This window comes from Barbatula barbatula (genome assembly GCF_947034865.1).
Source record: "Barbatula barbatula genome assembly, chromosome: 8".
In the NCBI taxonomy this organism is placed as follows: domain Eukaryota; kingdom Metazoa; phylum Chordata; class Actinopteri; order Cypriniformes; family Nemacheilidae; genus Barbatula; species Barbatula barbatula.
Genome location: NC_136771.1, coordinates 14,118,030 through 14,135,720, shown reverse-complemented (window position 1 = coordinate 14,135,720; position 17,691 = coordinate 14,118,030). Strand labels below are relative to the sequence as shown.

At 43.7% G+C, this 17,691-nt stretch overlaps 1 protein-coding gene across 1 annotated transcript in view; it reads left to right on the top strand.

Moving 5' to 3' along the window:
* vps8 (VPS8 subunit of CORVET complex) overlaps nt 1-17,691 on the top strand; it is a 145,495-nt gene that overhangs the window by 19,073 nt on the left and 108,731 nt on the right. The window contains exon 2 of the mRNA XM_079462308.1: nt 8,638-8,706. Coding sequence (XP_079318434.1) covers nt 8,638-8,706 — 69 coding nt within the window. The remainder of the gene's footprint in view (nt 1-8,637; nt 8,707-17,691) is intronic.

Below are 17,691 nucleotides of genomic sequence, written 5' to 3'. Positions count from 1 at the left end.
CAGCATCCTGTGGAGGGTGTTTCGGGAGTATGGGGTCTGTGGTCCTTTGCTAAGGGCTGTCAGGTCCCTGTAAGACCGAAGCAGGAGCTTGGTTCGCATTGCCGGCAGTAAGTCGGGCTTGTTCCCAGTGCATGTCGGACTCCGGCAGGGCTGCCCTTTGTCACCGGTTCTGTTCGTAATTTTTATGGACAGAATTTCTAGACTCGACCAGGGGCCGGAGGGTGTCAGGTTTGGGGACCACATGATCTCGTCTCTGCTATTTGTGGATGATGTTGTCGTGTTGGCCCCTTCAAATCAGAACCTTCAGCATGCACTGGGACGGTTTACAGCCGAGTGTGAAGCAGCTGGAATGAAAATCAGTACCTCCAGATCCGAGGCCATGGTCCTCAGTCGTAAAAGGGTGGCTTGCCCACTTCAGGTTGGTGGAGAGTTCCTGCCTCAAGTGGAGGAGTTTAAGTATCTTGGGGTCTTGTTCAGGAGTGAGGGAAGGATGGAACGGGAGATTGACAGACGGATCGGTGCAGCTTCTGCAGTAATGCGGTCGATGTACCGGTCTGTCGTGGTGAAGAAAGAGCTAAGCCGCAAGGCGAAGCTCTCAATTTACCGGTCAATCTACGTTCCTACTCTCACCTATGGCCATGAGCTTTGGGTCATGACCGAAAGGACAAGATCCCGGATACAGGCGGCTGAAATGAGCTTCCTCCACAGGGTGGCTGGGCGACCCCTTAGAGATAGGGTGAGAAGCTCGGTCACCCGGGAGGAGCTCGGAGTAGAGCCGCTGCTCCTCCACATCGAGAGGGGTCAGTTGAGGTGGCTTGGGCATCTGTTCCGGATGCCTATTGGACGCCTTCCCCGGAAGGTATTCCAGGCCCGTCCGACCGGGAGGAGACCCCGGGGAAGACCTAGGACACGCTGGTGGGACTATGTCTCCTGGCTGGCCTGGGAACGCATCGGTGTCCCCCCGGAAGAGCTAGAGGAAGTGTCTAGGGTGAGGGATGTCTGGGCATCTCTGCTTAGACTGCTGCCCCCGCGACCCGGCCCCGGATAAGCGGAAGAAAATTGACGGATGGATGGATGGATATTAATATTCTTTATTCTCTGATTATGTACTATGTATGAAAGTAAAGATGGGTGCAGTTTCTTTTCCATCAGCTCGTTATGTGATCACATCCTTGCGCAGAGAGCTCTTATTTCACATGACCTGCACAAGCCCCAAACAATGGCACAACAAAACGGCAAGACTCTTCATTAAATATCTTTATTTTACTGGCCGATGCCACACTGCACATGTTCGGATCTTCACACAGTCCTAAACAAAGGGAAACAAAAACTCCAACTGGTCCAAAATGCGGCAGCTCGAGTTCTTACACGTACAAAAAAGTATGAGCATATTAGCCCGGTTCTGTCAACCTTGCACTGGTTACCTGTAAAGCATCGCATAAACTTTAAAATCTTGCTTATTACCTATAAAGCCTTGCATGGTTTAGCTCCTCGCTACTTGAGAGAACTTCTTACGTATTACAGTCCATCACGTGCACTACGCTCTCAGGCGTCAGGTCAGTTGGTAATACCTAGAATGTCAAAATCAAGTGCAGGCGGCAGATCCTTTTCTTATCTAGCGCCTAAACTTTGGAACAGTCTTCCCTGCAATGTCCGGGAGGCGGACACACACTGTCAGTTTAAATCTAGACTAAAGACGCATCTTTTTAATCTTGCATACACTACATTATCATAATATATGTATTTCAAAGATCTAGGCTGCACTAGTTAGATCAACCGGAACCAGGGACACTTCCAATAACAACTGATGCATTTGTTGCATCAAAGAGTGCAGAACAGTACTCTACTCTCAGCCAGTCTTGTCTCATTGTTCCAAGGTTACAAGAGCGGAGCGGGCAGGGCGCAATCCATTCCTAGACCTGACAAATGCTGGACGAAGGAAGTGACGTCCCTACAAAACCTCAGCCACTATTAGATTATTAATGATAATTTTAAACCTATTTTTTTTTTATTTTTGCCTTGTTGTGCAAGCACTGTTGAGCTTGTGCAGAGGCTGCAGTTTTTGCCAGAGGGGAACTGGAATCCCCTGGTTAGGCCTGGTTTCCCTCCGAGGTTTTTTTTTCTCCTCCAATGGAGTTTTGGGTTCCTCGCCACCGTTTGCATACTGTTTTGCCTGGCCGGGGGGGCTGCTAGAATTTGGTAGTCTTATTTAATTAAAACTGCATATAGGAATTCATTGTGTGTTTGATATTTGACCTGTGTTTTGAATTCCATAACCTTTTATGTTTTACTTATAGTCATTTTTTCTTGTACAGCTGCTTTGTAACAATGAAAATTGTAAAAAGCGCTATATAAATAAAGCTGACTTGACTTGACTTGAACAGTTCCCTCTGAAACTCTTTATCCTCGGAGTGGCAATCTTTTATTATAAAGAGCAACATGCATCAAGTGGAGCGTCTTTCAGACAACTATTGCTTGTTTATTTCCTTACTGTTTACCATGGGTTTACTATAGTAAATGACTAGAGAACTTTTCGCAGAAACCTTGCCGTGTTTTAACATGAGATCTCGTCACACCCCTAGTAGCCATGGTATTTGGAAAAAGTTTTTGTCAGAGCTCGTTATTTTTGAACATATTTAAATTACATATATCTTGTTTCAAATATTGGTTATTGGTCGTCTCGAAATCTGTGTCATCCTCAGCAATTATGTGTTTCTCGTCAAGATCAATGGTTAGTTTTTGTTGCAGAAATCTGCAATTGCAGATTTTTGTAATGCTTTGCAACATCAAAAGATGCTATATGATGTTATCCGGTTATTAGGAGAAAATACTTTTGCAGTAGATCTTCCAGACCTGTTCAGCAGAATGCTATAGCAATTGATTGCGTGAGCACAAGGGAAACAGATCTTTTTAATCTTGCATACATTACACTATCATAATATAGATCAACTGTAACCAGGAACACTTCCAATAACAACTGATGTGTTTGTTGGATCAAAGAGTGCAGAACAGTAAGTATGAACATGTACGTTTGTAGACACAATTATGTACACACGAAAAATAGTACAAACATTTCAACACAGCAACTGTGTTTAAGGATAGACTTCAAGTGACATTATCTGTTTTAAGGTTTACTTAAACAGCAATGGCAGGTTTTTTTAGGAATATTATCATTTCTGCTCTTTCCACTAGAAGTCGGTTCCATCTTTCATCTACAATGTTGGATGCAGTGCTAAACAATCGTTCGCTCTCAACAGTGGTACAGGGAGCAGAGAGAAACAGTGATGAAGTAGCCATCAATTAAATGACCAGATTAAATCAATCAATAAACTCCAACTAAATATGTGTATTTCTCACGATTGTAATTCAAATATTTGGTTTATTTTGGTCTGTAATGAAAATAAAACTGCAAATGAAATTATTTCTTGTCAGCAATACACCCTCCGGGTTAACTACATTTCAGAGCGTATAGTGCAAATATGTAAAAGACCGGTATTTCATAAAAAATAATGCCGCAATAAACTAAAGTGAACTTTCAAATAAAATATCTTAAATATAATTGAATAAACAAACAAATTAATAACGAATTTGTGTATTTCTTAAGGTTACAATTAAATTATTTTATTTATTCAATAAACGCTTGAGACATTTTTGAACCGTTTTAGTTTACCCGGTCTAATGTGTCCTATTTATTTTTGTTCTTTATAATGGTTAAAATATAAAATTCTTTAAACAAAAACATTTGTTATGGTAGCAGGTTTGTAAATTGACAGGACTCCATTCGGAAAAATTGCGATGTTGCTCAAAAGCATTCGAAATATAAAAAAAGAAATTGACCGCTTGTAATAGTTATTTTCATTGTTTTAATCCCGCTGTCGGTGTCGCTCTCCTGAGATAGCAGATGTTTCAAAACTACAACGCTCCATTGTGACAGAAGCCCCTTATTAATAACAAGCTGCAATGAATGTGCGACACACCCCAAACTTGGACCCCCAAATCTTTAATCGCCACCTTCATGTTACTAACATTGTCCCTCAAAATCACATGTATTTTGGAAAGAGGTATTTCTTTGATTGAATTTGAAATCAGGCTTCTTGTGTGTGACCCTCGCAACTCTTAAGCATGTGGCACAGCACTCTGCAATGCATAACCAGAATTCACCCAATGTGCGGTTAAACTCAAAAGGGACATGGGGCACACGTCGGAGCTCCAAATATCCGTAGTGAAGCTCAAATAATTTACATATTTTAACTGGTCCGCAAAATCGTGGACACTCTAGAAAACAACTCCGGCAAAGCTGTTTCAGAAATGTATTTACGTGATGGTAAAAAGTATTGCGGTACTCGCTGTCCATGACGGAAGCCTACATTTTACGCAACAGAGAGAGGCTGATCATCTAGAACAATACATTTCACAACTTTTACTGTTATTTTTACAGATCTTTTGTTGTCTTTATGAAGTTTTTCTTGCGTTAGAAAAGCTTCCTGCAAGGTCTGCTGCTTTGATTGGTCCTTTTTGCGTTTCGCTTGTACAAACTCTTCATGATCTTATTACGTGATGCTTCTGAAGATGTTTGATTAAATTTGTTGTATTGTAACACGCAACAGTACAAAAAACATAGGTCCTAATAATCAGTAATTATCAGTAATTATGTTCCAGGTTTATTTACTTTGTGGAGTTGCGACGAGACATGGCGTAACATGGCGTTGATCAAGAAGGGCTGAAGCCTGCTGCAATGCGAGCATGTTTCAATCTCAAACAAGCTCTGTATTATGTATATGGTTGTTTGTTTATAGTGAATTACTCTTAACCAATCCTATCATCCTGCTCGAGTCAAGCTGGCAAAGTTGTATCGGCTTGATCTTCATTGTCCGGATCAGATTCGGGCTCAAATTGATAAGGAAGGATCGATGCCATTTTATCACCTGTCAGTAGTTTTGGAACCTGATGTTCTGAATATGGTTAGAGGCTTTACATTTCCGTGCAGTATTTGACCAATCACTACGCACTAGTGAACTGGCCAATCATAGCATACCTTGCTTTTTAGAGCGATGAGCTTTGTAAAATATCAGCACGTTTCAGAGAGGCGGAGCAAAAAGGAGATACAAACATGCATGATAAGTGGAAAATAGTGTGTTTTTAAACCTTAAATTGCGTATACACATTGTCTTAAGCAAACAATAAGATTAGTTTTAGCCGTGTCTTTAAGAACTGATGGTGCAAACTCTCACTTTGCGCCTCCTGTTGGGAATTTCAGTTTTTTTAACTACCGCCGTTGGGGAATGTAAAAAAAACATTTACATGTGCGGTGGTAGAGGGCCTTCTGATTAAAAATCAATAAATAAAATAAATTTGACGATGTAGTGAGGTATGCGGGACGAGAGCCGGGATGCGAGACCGGTGCGTGAGTGATAACGAGCTTCTGCTGTTCGTGCACCGGTCTCGTATCACGGATGAGATTGTGGACCAGGTCTGTCTTTTGTTAAGGTTTGTGTGTGTGTGTCGCCGGCAGTCGCCCGTCTATTAATGTTGCTTTTATTAATTAAAAGTCCTTTTATGTTCGGCGGGTCCCGTCAAATTTTTCCCGCAATGAGAATTTTTCGACTATATATCGCAAACGATAATTTATCGCCCATCCGTATTCTGGATGACTACCTACTGTATGTTTTTGATTTTCTCTGTAAAGAAATCTTGAATTCAGGTGATGTCTGTTTATTTGTTAATTTAGCAACTCTACTTCATAAAAACCTTGGATTGTTTTATTTTTGTTTCTGTGAGGTTACGGAGGTGCTCACCTTTTGCTGCTTTTAGTGCCTTTTTATAACATTTTGCACTCTCTTTCCACCCAATTTTAAAGACCTCTAATTGGGTTTGGTTCCATTTGCGCGCCAGTTTACGTGTTTCTCTTTTAAGGGCGCAAGTGGTTCTATTGTACCATGGTGCTATGTTTTTCTCATTAATCTTTTATGACTTTAGAGGTCGAGGTAATTGATCTACCCTGTCGATAACGAGTTACACGGCTGATTCCTACAGTGTACATGTTATAAGATGGTGAACGTGACATGGTCGCTTTGAGGTATAATATCTATATTGGTTAGATTATTATTTTGTTGTAGATTTACAGAAAATGGGTGATAATAACATATGGGACATTGTACAGGGTAGTATATAGAATAATTTACAAATGGTAGTGTTGTATGTAGAGGAAACCACCTATTGGGCTTTCATCGTTTTTGTTTAAGTTCAAGCAGGAAGCAGGCTTGAACACATGGTGGTTTTATGTGGAGCAACTAGTTTTCTTATCTATGCTTGCCTGAGACACTATTCGTCTGTAAGTAATGTTGTGGAATTTTCTTATTCCTTAAACTAGGTGAGTCAGCCCAGACAAACGCACACACAGAGAGGCATGAGGTACTTTGCAAAGTATTTTATTGTCGTTTAATCTGCATCATAAGCAATGTGATGGTGCAGAGAAAAGGCCCTCCTTCCTCCTGCACACAAGCATTATATAGTATTCAAACGTGACACCCCCTCCCTTTGTCCCCAGCAAGAATCCCGAGCTGGTTTACGAGAAGTGATGCCCGTTATTCCAAACAGACCAACACGTCATGATGCAAGACTAGAAAATTTCCATTGCAGTAACAAACTAAAGTAACATAATTTAGCTTATTTTCATATTTCAAACATTGTTATGCACTCAAGCATGCAACTTGTTTATTTAAAGTATTATTTAAAAAATATAAATATCTATGTTTTTACATACAAATTACATTGCATTCATGGCATTTTTATGCGAGAGGCACTCGATGCAGGTGGAGAGTCTGGAAAAGGCTTCTGGAACCTTTTTCTCTAGCTGTTGTGCCCACTTAATGTTTCTCCTTTTGAAACATTCAACCACCTCTCTCTCCAGTGTGGCCATGGCATACTTTAGATTTCTCCAGTTTACAGAATTTAAAATCCCCAGCCTCTCTAAAATATCCTTCAAGGTTAAGATTGCTTTGAACAGAGTCTTTGATGTCCTTCTCCAGTTTAAAACAATGTTCTTAATGTCAAACAAATCAGCACGCAGCTTTTCACAGTAACATGCAAGTAAAATCCGTTCATTAATAAAACCAGCAGATGTTTTAAAATCTTTCGTCATCATCTTTTAACTTTCTCAACACAGCTTTACAATCTTTAATGTTCATCATACAGGCCACAACTAGGAAAACCTAACGTAAACCTTACCACCTTTTAGCCTGATAGCTAATTTTAGCCCAACCTCAAACTACATGTCAGTTGACAATGTGTGCATAATTTCTTTCAGTTCCTTCGTGTCAAACAAGAAAAACTCAACTACTTTAATAGAACAATACAAAATGTACTTAGTTTTGTATACAATAGTTTTGTAATATTCCTCACTTTAACAAATCAAACCACCCTTCCCGAGTCCTCCTCAGCCATGGCTGACCATTGAAAGAAACGGAAATGAGCCAATACTCTCTCCCAAGATAATCTAAGTAATATGGGACTTTGATATTTGGCGATATTTGTTTCAAAATCTTAGCAGCACAGTTGTGGCAATCATCCACTTTAGACTGTGACCGTAAATATTCATATCTGATTTATAGCATAACTTTCATAAAAGTAAAGAAATTGTAATGTTCAGAAAACTGCTTGAGTAATGACTGCAATGCAGGGGCTTCCACACAGATATATATATATCTTCCGCAAATATAATTAGATGTAAATACAAATGATTATGTATTTTTAATGAGTATTTTCTGCTTTTTATTAACAGTAAGTCTTGCGTGACAAGTAAAGGATGTCAGTGGATGTCTATTCACAACATTTAAAAAACAAATTGGGGCACTTAAATTCATTATTGCAGTAATAATCACGGTGTAAGCACATATGCTTTTGCCTATTTTTTGCCTAGAGTTTTATAGTGTCATAATAGAGTTTAAATACTCGCATGCACGCACACACCGCACAATACTCGCTTGTAGAGGGCAAGACACAGACAGACACTGAGCACATAGAGAAATGGTGTGTGGAAGATGTGTGGGAAACATTGCTATGCTTTTTTAAGCCACCTTTAATTTGTTCAATTGTCATTTGAGAGAGTGGCACTTAGCGTTAAGGGTGCCGCTGCACGCAACATGAGAGAGAGAGAGAGGTGCTGAGCTACTGCAGTCTGTTTTAACACTTTTAAATGGTAAAATAAAAATGTAGAGGGGAAATGATGAAACATCTATTTGTGGTGGGCAGTGCTGATGGTGTGGCGGGCTGCCACAAATAAATCAATGTATGGGAAACCCTGATAAAAACTGTCCAATCACGTTGCGACTTTATACATAAGTGGTTGGTGTCTTTCGGTTCACTGTTAAAATGTCTGAACGCTAAACTAAAGTTATTAACTAAATAACTAAAGTTATTTGCCTTTTTTTGGTCCGGATCAAAATAACCAAGAGAACTGCAACCACACCCTAAGGGTTTTACATATGGTATATGGCCTTAAATATTTGTAATTTCATGACATTTAGCAATTCCATCTAAATAATACCGCCACAAAATATTTAAAAGAACAAATTCCACTTGATTACCCTCTTGATTCTTACGGTTTTCTCTGTCTTCTTTCTTATCCTTTTTACCCAGATTGACGATAAAGAGTTTGACATCCCTCAAGTGGACACACCTCCTACTCTAGAGAGCATACTAAATGAGGTGAGTGTATCAAGTTATTCTCCATTTACGGATCACTCTACATGTGGTGTGCAGATATCAGAACATATGAGTGATGTGACCCAATATTTCACTCTATCGGTGTGCCTCTGCTCATTTGGCAATGGCCCAAGGAAATACTCTGCTCATGCTATGCTCATCTGTAAACTAAATCCTGCTTAGATCCCACTCTGACAATTTCGTTTCTGTTTATAATAAAATTCTTACAAATATTGGCGCAGGCTGATAAATAAGTTGTTTAAAATATGTTTCCACATTCCCTTTCAGTTTCTTCTCCCTGGTTGCTCTTATCTTGGATTTTATTTTATAGTAGGACAGCACATTTTACACCAGCCATGTTAACAGGCCAGGGCTGCGTTTCCTGAAACCTTAACACTACATTGTTCTTATATTGTATAAATACAGTATACCTTATATAAGCTATATAGTACCTTATCACTGTTGAGTGTTTCTTTACATCGCAATCTATACAAATACAATTCTAAAGTTGTATACACCCAACTTATTGAAGTGTTTTCATGTAAATAATTAAACTGGCATTACATTGATGATTGCTAGCTTTTTAATTATTCATTCATTCATTCATTTTCTACCGCTTATCCGGGGCCGGGTCGCGGGGGCAGCAGTCTAAGAAGAGATGCCCAGACTTCCCTCACCCTAGACACTTCCTCCAGCTCTTCCGGGGGGACACCGAGGCGTTCCCAGGCCAGTCGGGAGACATAGTCCCACCAGCGTGTCCTAGGTCGTCCCCGGGGTCTCCTCCCAGTAGGACGGGCCCGGAGCACCTTCCGGGGAAGGCGTCCAGTAGGCATCCGTAACAGATGCCCAAGCCACCTCAGCTGACCCCTCTCGATGTGGAGGAGCAGCGGCTCTACTCCGAGCTCCTCCCGGGTGGCCGAGCTTCTCACCCTATCTCTAAGGGATCGCCCAGCCACCCTGCGGAGGAAGCTCATTTCAGCCGATCTTGTCTTTTCGGTCATGACCCAAAGCTCATGACCATAGGTGAGAGTAGGAACGTAGATTGACCGGTAAATTGAGAGCTTCGCCTTGCGGCTCAGCTCTTTCTTCACCACGACGGACCGGTACATCGACCGCATTACTGCAGAAGCTGCACCGATCCGTCTGTCAATCTCCCGTTCCATCCTTCCCTCACTCGTGAACAAGACCCCGAGATACTTAAACTCCTCCACTTGAGGAAGGAACTCTCCACCAACCTGAAGTGGGCAAGCCACCCTTTTCCGACTGAGGACCATGGCCTCGGATTTGGAGGTACTGATTTTCATTCAAGCCGCTTCACACTCTGCTGTAAACCGTCCCAGTGCATGCTGAAGGTCCTGGTTTGAAGGGGCCAACACGACAACATCATCCGCAAATAGTAGAGACGAGATCATGTGGTCCCCAAACCTGACACCCTCCGGCCCCTGGCTGCGCCTAGAAATTCTGTCCATAAAAATTACGAACAGAACCGGCGACAAAGAGCAGCCCTGCCGGAGTCCGACATGCACTGGGAACAAGTCCGACTTACTGCCGGCAATGCGAACCAAGCTCCTGCTCCGGCCGTACAGGGACCTGACAGCCCTTAGTAAAGGACCACAGACCCCATACTCCCGAAGCACCCTCCACAGGATGCCACGAGGGACACAGTCGAATGCCTTCTCCAAATCCACAAAACACATGTGGATTGGTTGAGCAAACTCCCATGAACCCTCCAGCACCCTGTAGAGGGTGTAGAGCTGGTCCAGCGTTCCACGGCCTGGACGAAAACCACACTGTTCCTCCTGAATCCGAGGTTCTACTATCGGCCGTATTCTCCTCTCCAGTACCCTGGCATAGATTTTCCTGGGAAGGCTGAGAAGTGTGATCCCCCTGTAGTTGGAACACACCCTCCGGTCCCCCTTCTTAAAAAGAGGGACCACCACCCCAGTCTGCCATCCCAGAGGCACTGTCCCCGACCGCCAGGCGATGCTGCAGAGGCGTGTCAGCCAAGACAGCCCCACAACATCCAGAGACTTGAGGTACTCAGGGCAAATCTCATCCACCCCCGGTGCCTTGCCACTGAGGAGTTTCTTGAGTACCTCAGTGACTTCGGCTTGGGTGATGGACGAGTCCACCTCTGAGCCCTCAACCTCTGCTTCCTCAACGGAGGACGTGACGGTGGGATTGAGGAGATCCTCGAAGTACTCCTTCCACCGTCCGACGACATCCCCAGTTGAGGTCAACAGCCTCCCACCTCCACTGTAAACAGCATTGGTAGGGCACTGTTTCCCTCTCCTGAGGCGCCGGACGGTTTGCCAGAATGTCTTCGAGGCCAGTCGATAGTCCTTCTCCATGGCCTCACCAAACTCCTCCCAGGCCCGAGTTTTTGCCTCCACAACCACCCGGGCAGCAGTCCGCTTGGCCTGCCGGTACCTGTCAGCTGCCTCAGGAGTCCCACAAGCCAACCATGCCCAATAAGACTCCTTCTTCAGCTTGACGGTTTCCCTAACTTCCGGTGTCCACCACTGGGTTCGGGGATTCCCGCCTCGACAGGCACCGGAGACCTTACGGCCACAGCTCCGAGTGGCCGCTTCGACAATGGAGGCGGAGAACATGGTCCACTCGGACTCAATGTCTCCAGCCTCCCTCGGGATCTGGTTGAAGCTCTGTCGGAGGTGGGAGTTAAAGATCTCTCTGACAGGAGACTCGGCCAGGCGTTCCCAGCAGACCCTTACAGTACGTTTGGGTCTGCCGAGTCTGTCCAGCTTCCTCTCCTGCCATCGGATCCAACTTACCACCAGGTGGTGATCAGTTGACAGCTCCGCCCCTCTCTTAACACGAGTGTCCAAAACATATGGTCGCAGGTCAGATGAAACGACCACAAAGTCGATCATCGACCTGCGGCCTAGGGTGTCCTGGTGCCACGTGCACTGATGGACACCCTTATGCTTGAACATGGTGTTCGTTATAGACAAACTGTGGCTAGCACAGAAGTCCAATAACTGAACACCGCTCGGGTTCAGATCAGGGGGGCCGTTCCTCCCAATCACGCCCCTCCAGGTGTCACTGTCATTGCCGACATGGGCGTTGAAGTCCCCCAGTAGGACGACGGAGTCCCCAGTGGGAGTACTTTCCAGCACCCCTCCCAGAGACTCCAAGAAGGTCGGGTACTCTGCACTGTCGTTCGGCCCGTAGGCACAAACAACAGTGAGAGACCTAATCCCGACCCGTAGGCGCAGGGAAACGACCCTCTCGTTCACCGGGGTAAACTCCAACACATGGCGGGAGAGCTGGGGGGCTATAAGCAGACCCACACCAGCCCGCCGCCTCTCCCCATGGGCAACTCCAGAGTGATGAAGTGTCCATCCTCTCTCGAGGAGTGTGGTTCCAGAGCCCAAGCCATGCGTAGAGGTGATCCCGACTATCTCTAGTCGGAACCTATCAACCTCACGCACCATCTCAGGCTCCTTCCCCGCCAGCGAGGTGACGTTCCACGTCCCTAGAGCTAGCTTCCGTGTCCAGGGATCGGGCTGTCGAGGCACTCTCCTCCGACTGCCGCCCGATCCACTACGCACCGACCCCCTATGGTCCCTCCCGCACGTGGTGAGCCCACGGGAAGACGGCCCCACGTCGCTCCTTCGGGCTGAGCCCGGCCGGACCCCGTGGGGAAAGGCCCGGCCACCAGACGCTCGCATACGAGCACCGACCCCGGGCTTGGCTCCAGGGTGGTGCCCCGGTTGCGCCATACCGGGCGACATCACGGTCCTTGTAATTTTAAACATCATAAAGGGCTTTTGAACCACTCTTAGTCTGACCCGTCGCCTAGGACCTGTTTGCCTTGGGAGGGGCATATAGCCCCCGACAACATATCTCCTAGGGTCACTCGGGTACTCAAACCCCTCCACCACGTTAAGATGGCGGTTCAAGGAGGGGCTGCAACGGGGCGCAGCTGGTCTCCGTGTTTTTGGAGCAACACAGAGAGCATTGTGCCGTCTTTTTAATTATATTATACTATATTTTATTTTGTACTTTACCATGTTATGTTTTAGTATACTTAATGGCCATGATTAACGTTAGATTTATATTTAGTTCAGTTTTATTCTATGAACTTTTAACATGTAGCTTATCTGCATTTGCCATAAAGATGTTACTTCCCTGATAGAGAGCAACGATTGAATGCATGTTTAAAACTGTTGATTTAGTCATGTTAATTGCAGGGTTCGTACGGGTGCTATAGTTCCCTATCAAATAGGCCCAGAAAATAGCAACTTTAAATTTTCCGCCTGTTTTAGCACACGATATAACTACAGGGGATTCAAGTTATAGGAAAAATGTTTGCATCTCTGCAAGAGAAAGAGTTTTGTTAGTGATTTCTGGAGAAAATCTGTCTGTCTCTGATGTTGCTTGCTTTGCTGCAAGGTCAGCTTCTCGGCTTCCTGTAGAAATTGTTTCTGATAAAAAAAGTGTGTGTGTCACAGTCACACACAACAATGGCTGTTGGGAGAAGAATGTCAGATAGCATATCAGCAACCTGTGTGTGATTAAGAATGTTTCTACCATCAGCTTTTACAAAGTTTCTGTGTTTCCACAGTGTGCCAAAATCATGAGTTACACCAAATGCATATCTACTATCTGTGTGAACGTCTACATTTTTACTCTCTGCCAATTCGCATGCGCATGTGAGTGCAATGAGCTCTGCTGTTTGAGCAGAGAAATGGTCAGGCAGGCGGCCTGACTGTACTGTTTCAAAATCAGACACAACAGCAAACCCCACGTGATTCTTTCCTGCCTAATCTTTTCGTGCACTGCCCTCTACATAGAAGTTCAAGTCTGCATTTAGCAGAGGTTCGTCTCTGAGATCAACACGTGGCGAGCAGACTTGCTCTAAAGTGGCAACACAGTTGTGTGGGTCACCATTGTCAGGAAGTGGCGGCAACTTGGCTGGGTTGAGTGTGTTACATCTCTTTACCGTGATGTTTGGCAATTCTAACAACGTCAGATTATATCTCAGCCACCTTGCTGTAGATAAATGTGACACACGTTGTTCTAACAGAATTATGGCCACTGCATGTGGTACAAACACAGTAAGAGGTGAATAACCAACAAACTCCCTAGAGGCCAGTACTGCTTTCTCTGCCGCTGCTACTGCGCGCAGGCACGGTGGGAGACCTTGTGCCATGCTATCTAATCTGGATGAAAGGTAAGCAACGGGGCGCAGCTGGTCTCCGTGTTTTTGGAGCAACACAGAGAGCATTGTGCCGTCTTTTTCGTCTACCATTTGTGTGCATGGTTTGTCTGGGTTTGGGATACCTAGCGCAGGCGCAGATAGCAGAGCTCGCTTGAGATCCCCAAAAGCCTCAACCCCTGCATCAGTCCATTCAATCTGCGCATTTGCGGTCATGGGCTTCCCGTGAATCAATACTTTGAGATGTGTTTCCATCTCTGTGTACCTCAAAATGAAATTCCTACAGTAAGAGGTCATCCCTAAAAATGTCATTAGTTGCTTCTTTGTTTTTGAACGTGCGATGTCTGAAATTGCAGACACGCGCTTTGCGGACAGCTGTCTGCCACGGTCAGTAATTTCGTGACCCAAAAAATGAACAAATCGTTTTGGCAGCTGGACTTTGGAGACATTTACTTTGTTTCCAGTTAAAAAGGTAAGAGAAAAGAACACAAAGGCGTGCACCTGTAAAATTGGGAATGGCACAACTATGCCTTTTAGTTTTTTATCTTTTTAAACTCATTCCCAAAATTTCTGGTATGTCAATACTCACCATTAATCTTTTTGTGTGTGAAAACACTTCAAGTCCCCTTGTTGCTGACAGACAGGCATGATGACACCCACAGCTCAATCTGTCATCTTGCCCAGCAAATGAATCGGGCAGCAGTCAGATATGAGAAACCTGTGTTGAAATTTGACACTCCCCAACTCGCATTGCACCCTTTTGACATAAATTATTTTACATTAGAGCCACTAGTATTTAGGGAAAACACAGCTAGTTAAACACTTCTTGTGAATCACAGTAGGCTATTCCTTGCCCCTGAATCTCACAAGTATTGTGCATTTTAGCAAAGTTCAGAAAGCAGTTTCATTCATCATGGAATATAAGCTAAGCAGATCTTCATTGCATACAGTAGGAAAAAGCATTTCTTCATTGCATATGCTAGGGGAAATCATACTCACCACCCTCGGAATGATGCCTCACCTCCTCACTTCAATCACCCTTTTCTTTTGACCTCAGTGGTCTCAGAGTCTCAGGACAATCATTGCGCCAGTGCCCCGATTTTTGCAGTAAAAACACATTTCTGGGTCATAAGTGCTAGAGGGTTTAAAACCTCCTCTCCCTCTCCCTCTTCCACGTCCACGCCATTGACCTCCTCTTCTCCAGTTTCCTCTTCCTCCATGCTCTACTCCGATATTCATTAGAGCCATGTGGAGTTCTTTATCTTGTTTGTGTATCTTCTAAAGCTCTTTCTTGCCTGTTTGCGTGTACAGCATGACGGACTATCTCACTCATTCTCGCGCGATCTGGCACGAGGCATGATTTTACCACTTCTCGTCTCAGCTCTTCTCTGAGGTTCCGCAGAAAAGCGGACCTGAGATGTCCTTCGAATGGACCAATGTCTGGTCCATCTGCATCAGGTTGAAGTCCAGAATGTTCTTTAAATACTTCCTCCAGCCTGGCCAAGAAATCCTCCACTCTTTCATCCGTTTTTTGCACACAAGCAGCGATCTTGTCCAGTTTCAGAGATTTGTGAAACGTAGTTATTAGTCCTTCTAAGAATTCTCCCAGAATCCTCCTGTACATTGTCTGCATGCGACCAGTTGACATGTTCCCTTCTATAATCATCCACAGGCCATTTACCCTGTAACTTTCTTAGGTCAGATGGTTTCAGTTGACTTTCTACAGTCTCTCTAATTCTTTCATTGAGGATGAAGATTCTTTGCAGAATGTCAAAAGTTCTTTGTACGTCGGTGCTGGACGCGCTCTGTCTTGCTTTTGACGCACCACAGGCTGTGGTGGAGACGGCACTGGTGCTGGTGGAGACACTGGTGGGGGCACTGGAGCTGCCTCGATCGGGTCTGGGATTGGGTTCAGATGTCGGTGAGGAGGGACACAATCATCCTCTGGTTGGTGTTTGTAACACGTCATAGATGGGGTAAAGGAGACAGAGGGGTTAAATCATTATATTTAGGCAAAACCGGGTACAATGGAGTTTTCGGTGATGGCAGTTCTTCAAAATGCTTTTTCTTTAAAAACATAGTCACGTCTATTTGCTTCCCTCTCCCATAACTCTAAACATTTACATGCTTCATCATATTTTTCTCTTTTTTTTAGACATATTAAATATGTCTTTTTTCCCATTTGTTCTCTTGTTTTCTCTAATTTTGTTGTACTGAATGTACTGTCTCTAGAAAGTTAGCTCTTTCTTTTAAATAGGGTACACCTTGTAAACTTCCCGTTCCCCACCTTTTCCTCAATTCTCTGTAAGTTGGTTTATCCATCTCCATATGAGATCTTCCTTGTCCCATTTTTAATTTCTGAGTAGTCACTTCTCCTTTTCTTTCAGACTCTTTCAAATCTATCTCGATTTTGAGTAGTCACTTCTCTTTTCAGACTCTTTCAAATCTATCTCGAATTTGAGTAGTCACTTCTCTTTTGACTCACCGTTTTTCACTTTTGTGCCTTGCACTGAGTTCTTTTGGTATCAGGTCAGCTTGGGGTCCGGAGTAGAGTTCTCTCGTCCCTGTATGGGGTTAGAGCTGGATTTGCTATGTCCAGGATGATCAGTCAACTCTAGTCCGTTCTCCGTCAGCCTTGTGATCCCATCCTCGTCGCCAAATTGTTGTGGAATTTTCTTATTCCTTAATCAAGGTGAGTTAGATATACTTTAGACAAATGCAACACACAGAGAGCACGAGTTACTTTGCAAGGTATTTTATATTTTATTGACATTCAGTCTGCATCACAAGCATGGTGCAGAGAGAAGGTGCCCTCCTTCTCGCTTACAGGGCTTTTATCTTATTTCTACGTGACACCCCTTCCCCTCCCCTCCCTTGAGCAAGAACGCATCTTTGGATAGAAAAAATATGTCGCCATCTCTTATCTTCAACAGAACCTGGGAGCTGAGTGGTTTGCCACGTAGCAAAACATTTCTAAGGAATTTAACAACAACAGGATAGATAGTCTTGAATAATTTTTTACAGCGATTAGAGTGAATAAACCCACTTCATGAAAATTTCCACCACATTCTCTATCAGGGAATTGAGATCTTTATGGCAGATAAGCTACACGTTAATAAACTTGAGTTCATAGAATAACACTAAACTAAATATAAATCTAACGTTAATCATGGCCATTAAGTATACTAAACATAACATGGTAAAGTAAAAATAAAATTCTGCAATAACTTGGTTATCCATGCTGTTTCAATCTTGATCATCGTCACTTCCGCGCCTTAGGTCCAGATTGATGATCACGGAGGTCCAATCACAAGTGACTTCCGGAAAAGGGGAAGCAACCAATGACATTTGAGGTTACAACCAAACAGCAAGTTCCGCCCCGCGACTGCCAAAATTAAAAATGTTCACGCAAGCAAAAGCAGCAGAAGAGAGCAAGAGACTATGGAAAGCAAAGAGGGTTAAAAAACGCGCAAATTTTAACACGTCAACAAAACGTTAAGTACCTGTACTGTACGTAGGGCTAGGCGATATGGTTTAAAAAAATCTCCGATTTTTTTTCACACCAAACCCGATTTTCGATTTTAATCAATTTCTTTTTTCTATTTAAAAACAAACTACAACTGACAAAGAAATTGCTCAAAACAAATGTACTCTTTATTTTGTTCTGATTTTCCTTTATGCAGTTTAATCTAAATTTCCCATTGGGGCATAAGTGTAACAGGAAACAAGCCTTAAAACATGCTTGTAAACGAGATGGCCCTGCCATTGTAAACAGTGAAAATGTAGCTTATCAGTTTTCAAATAAC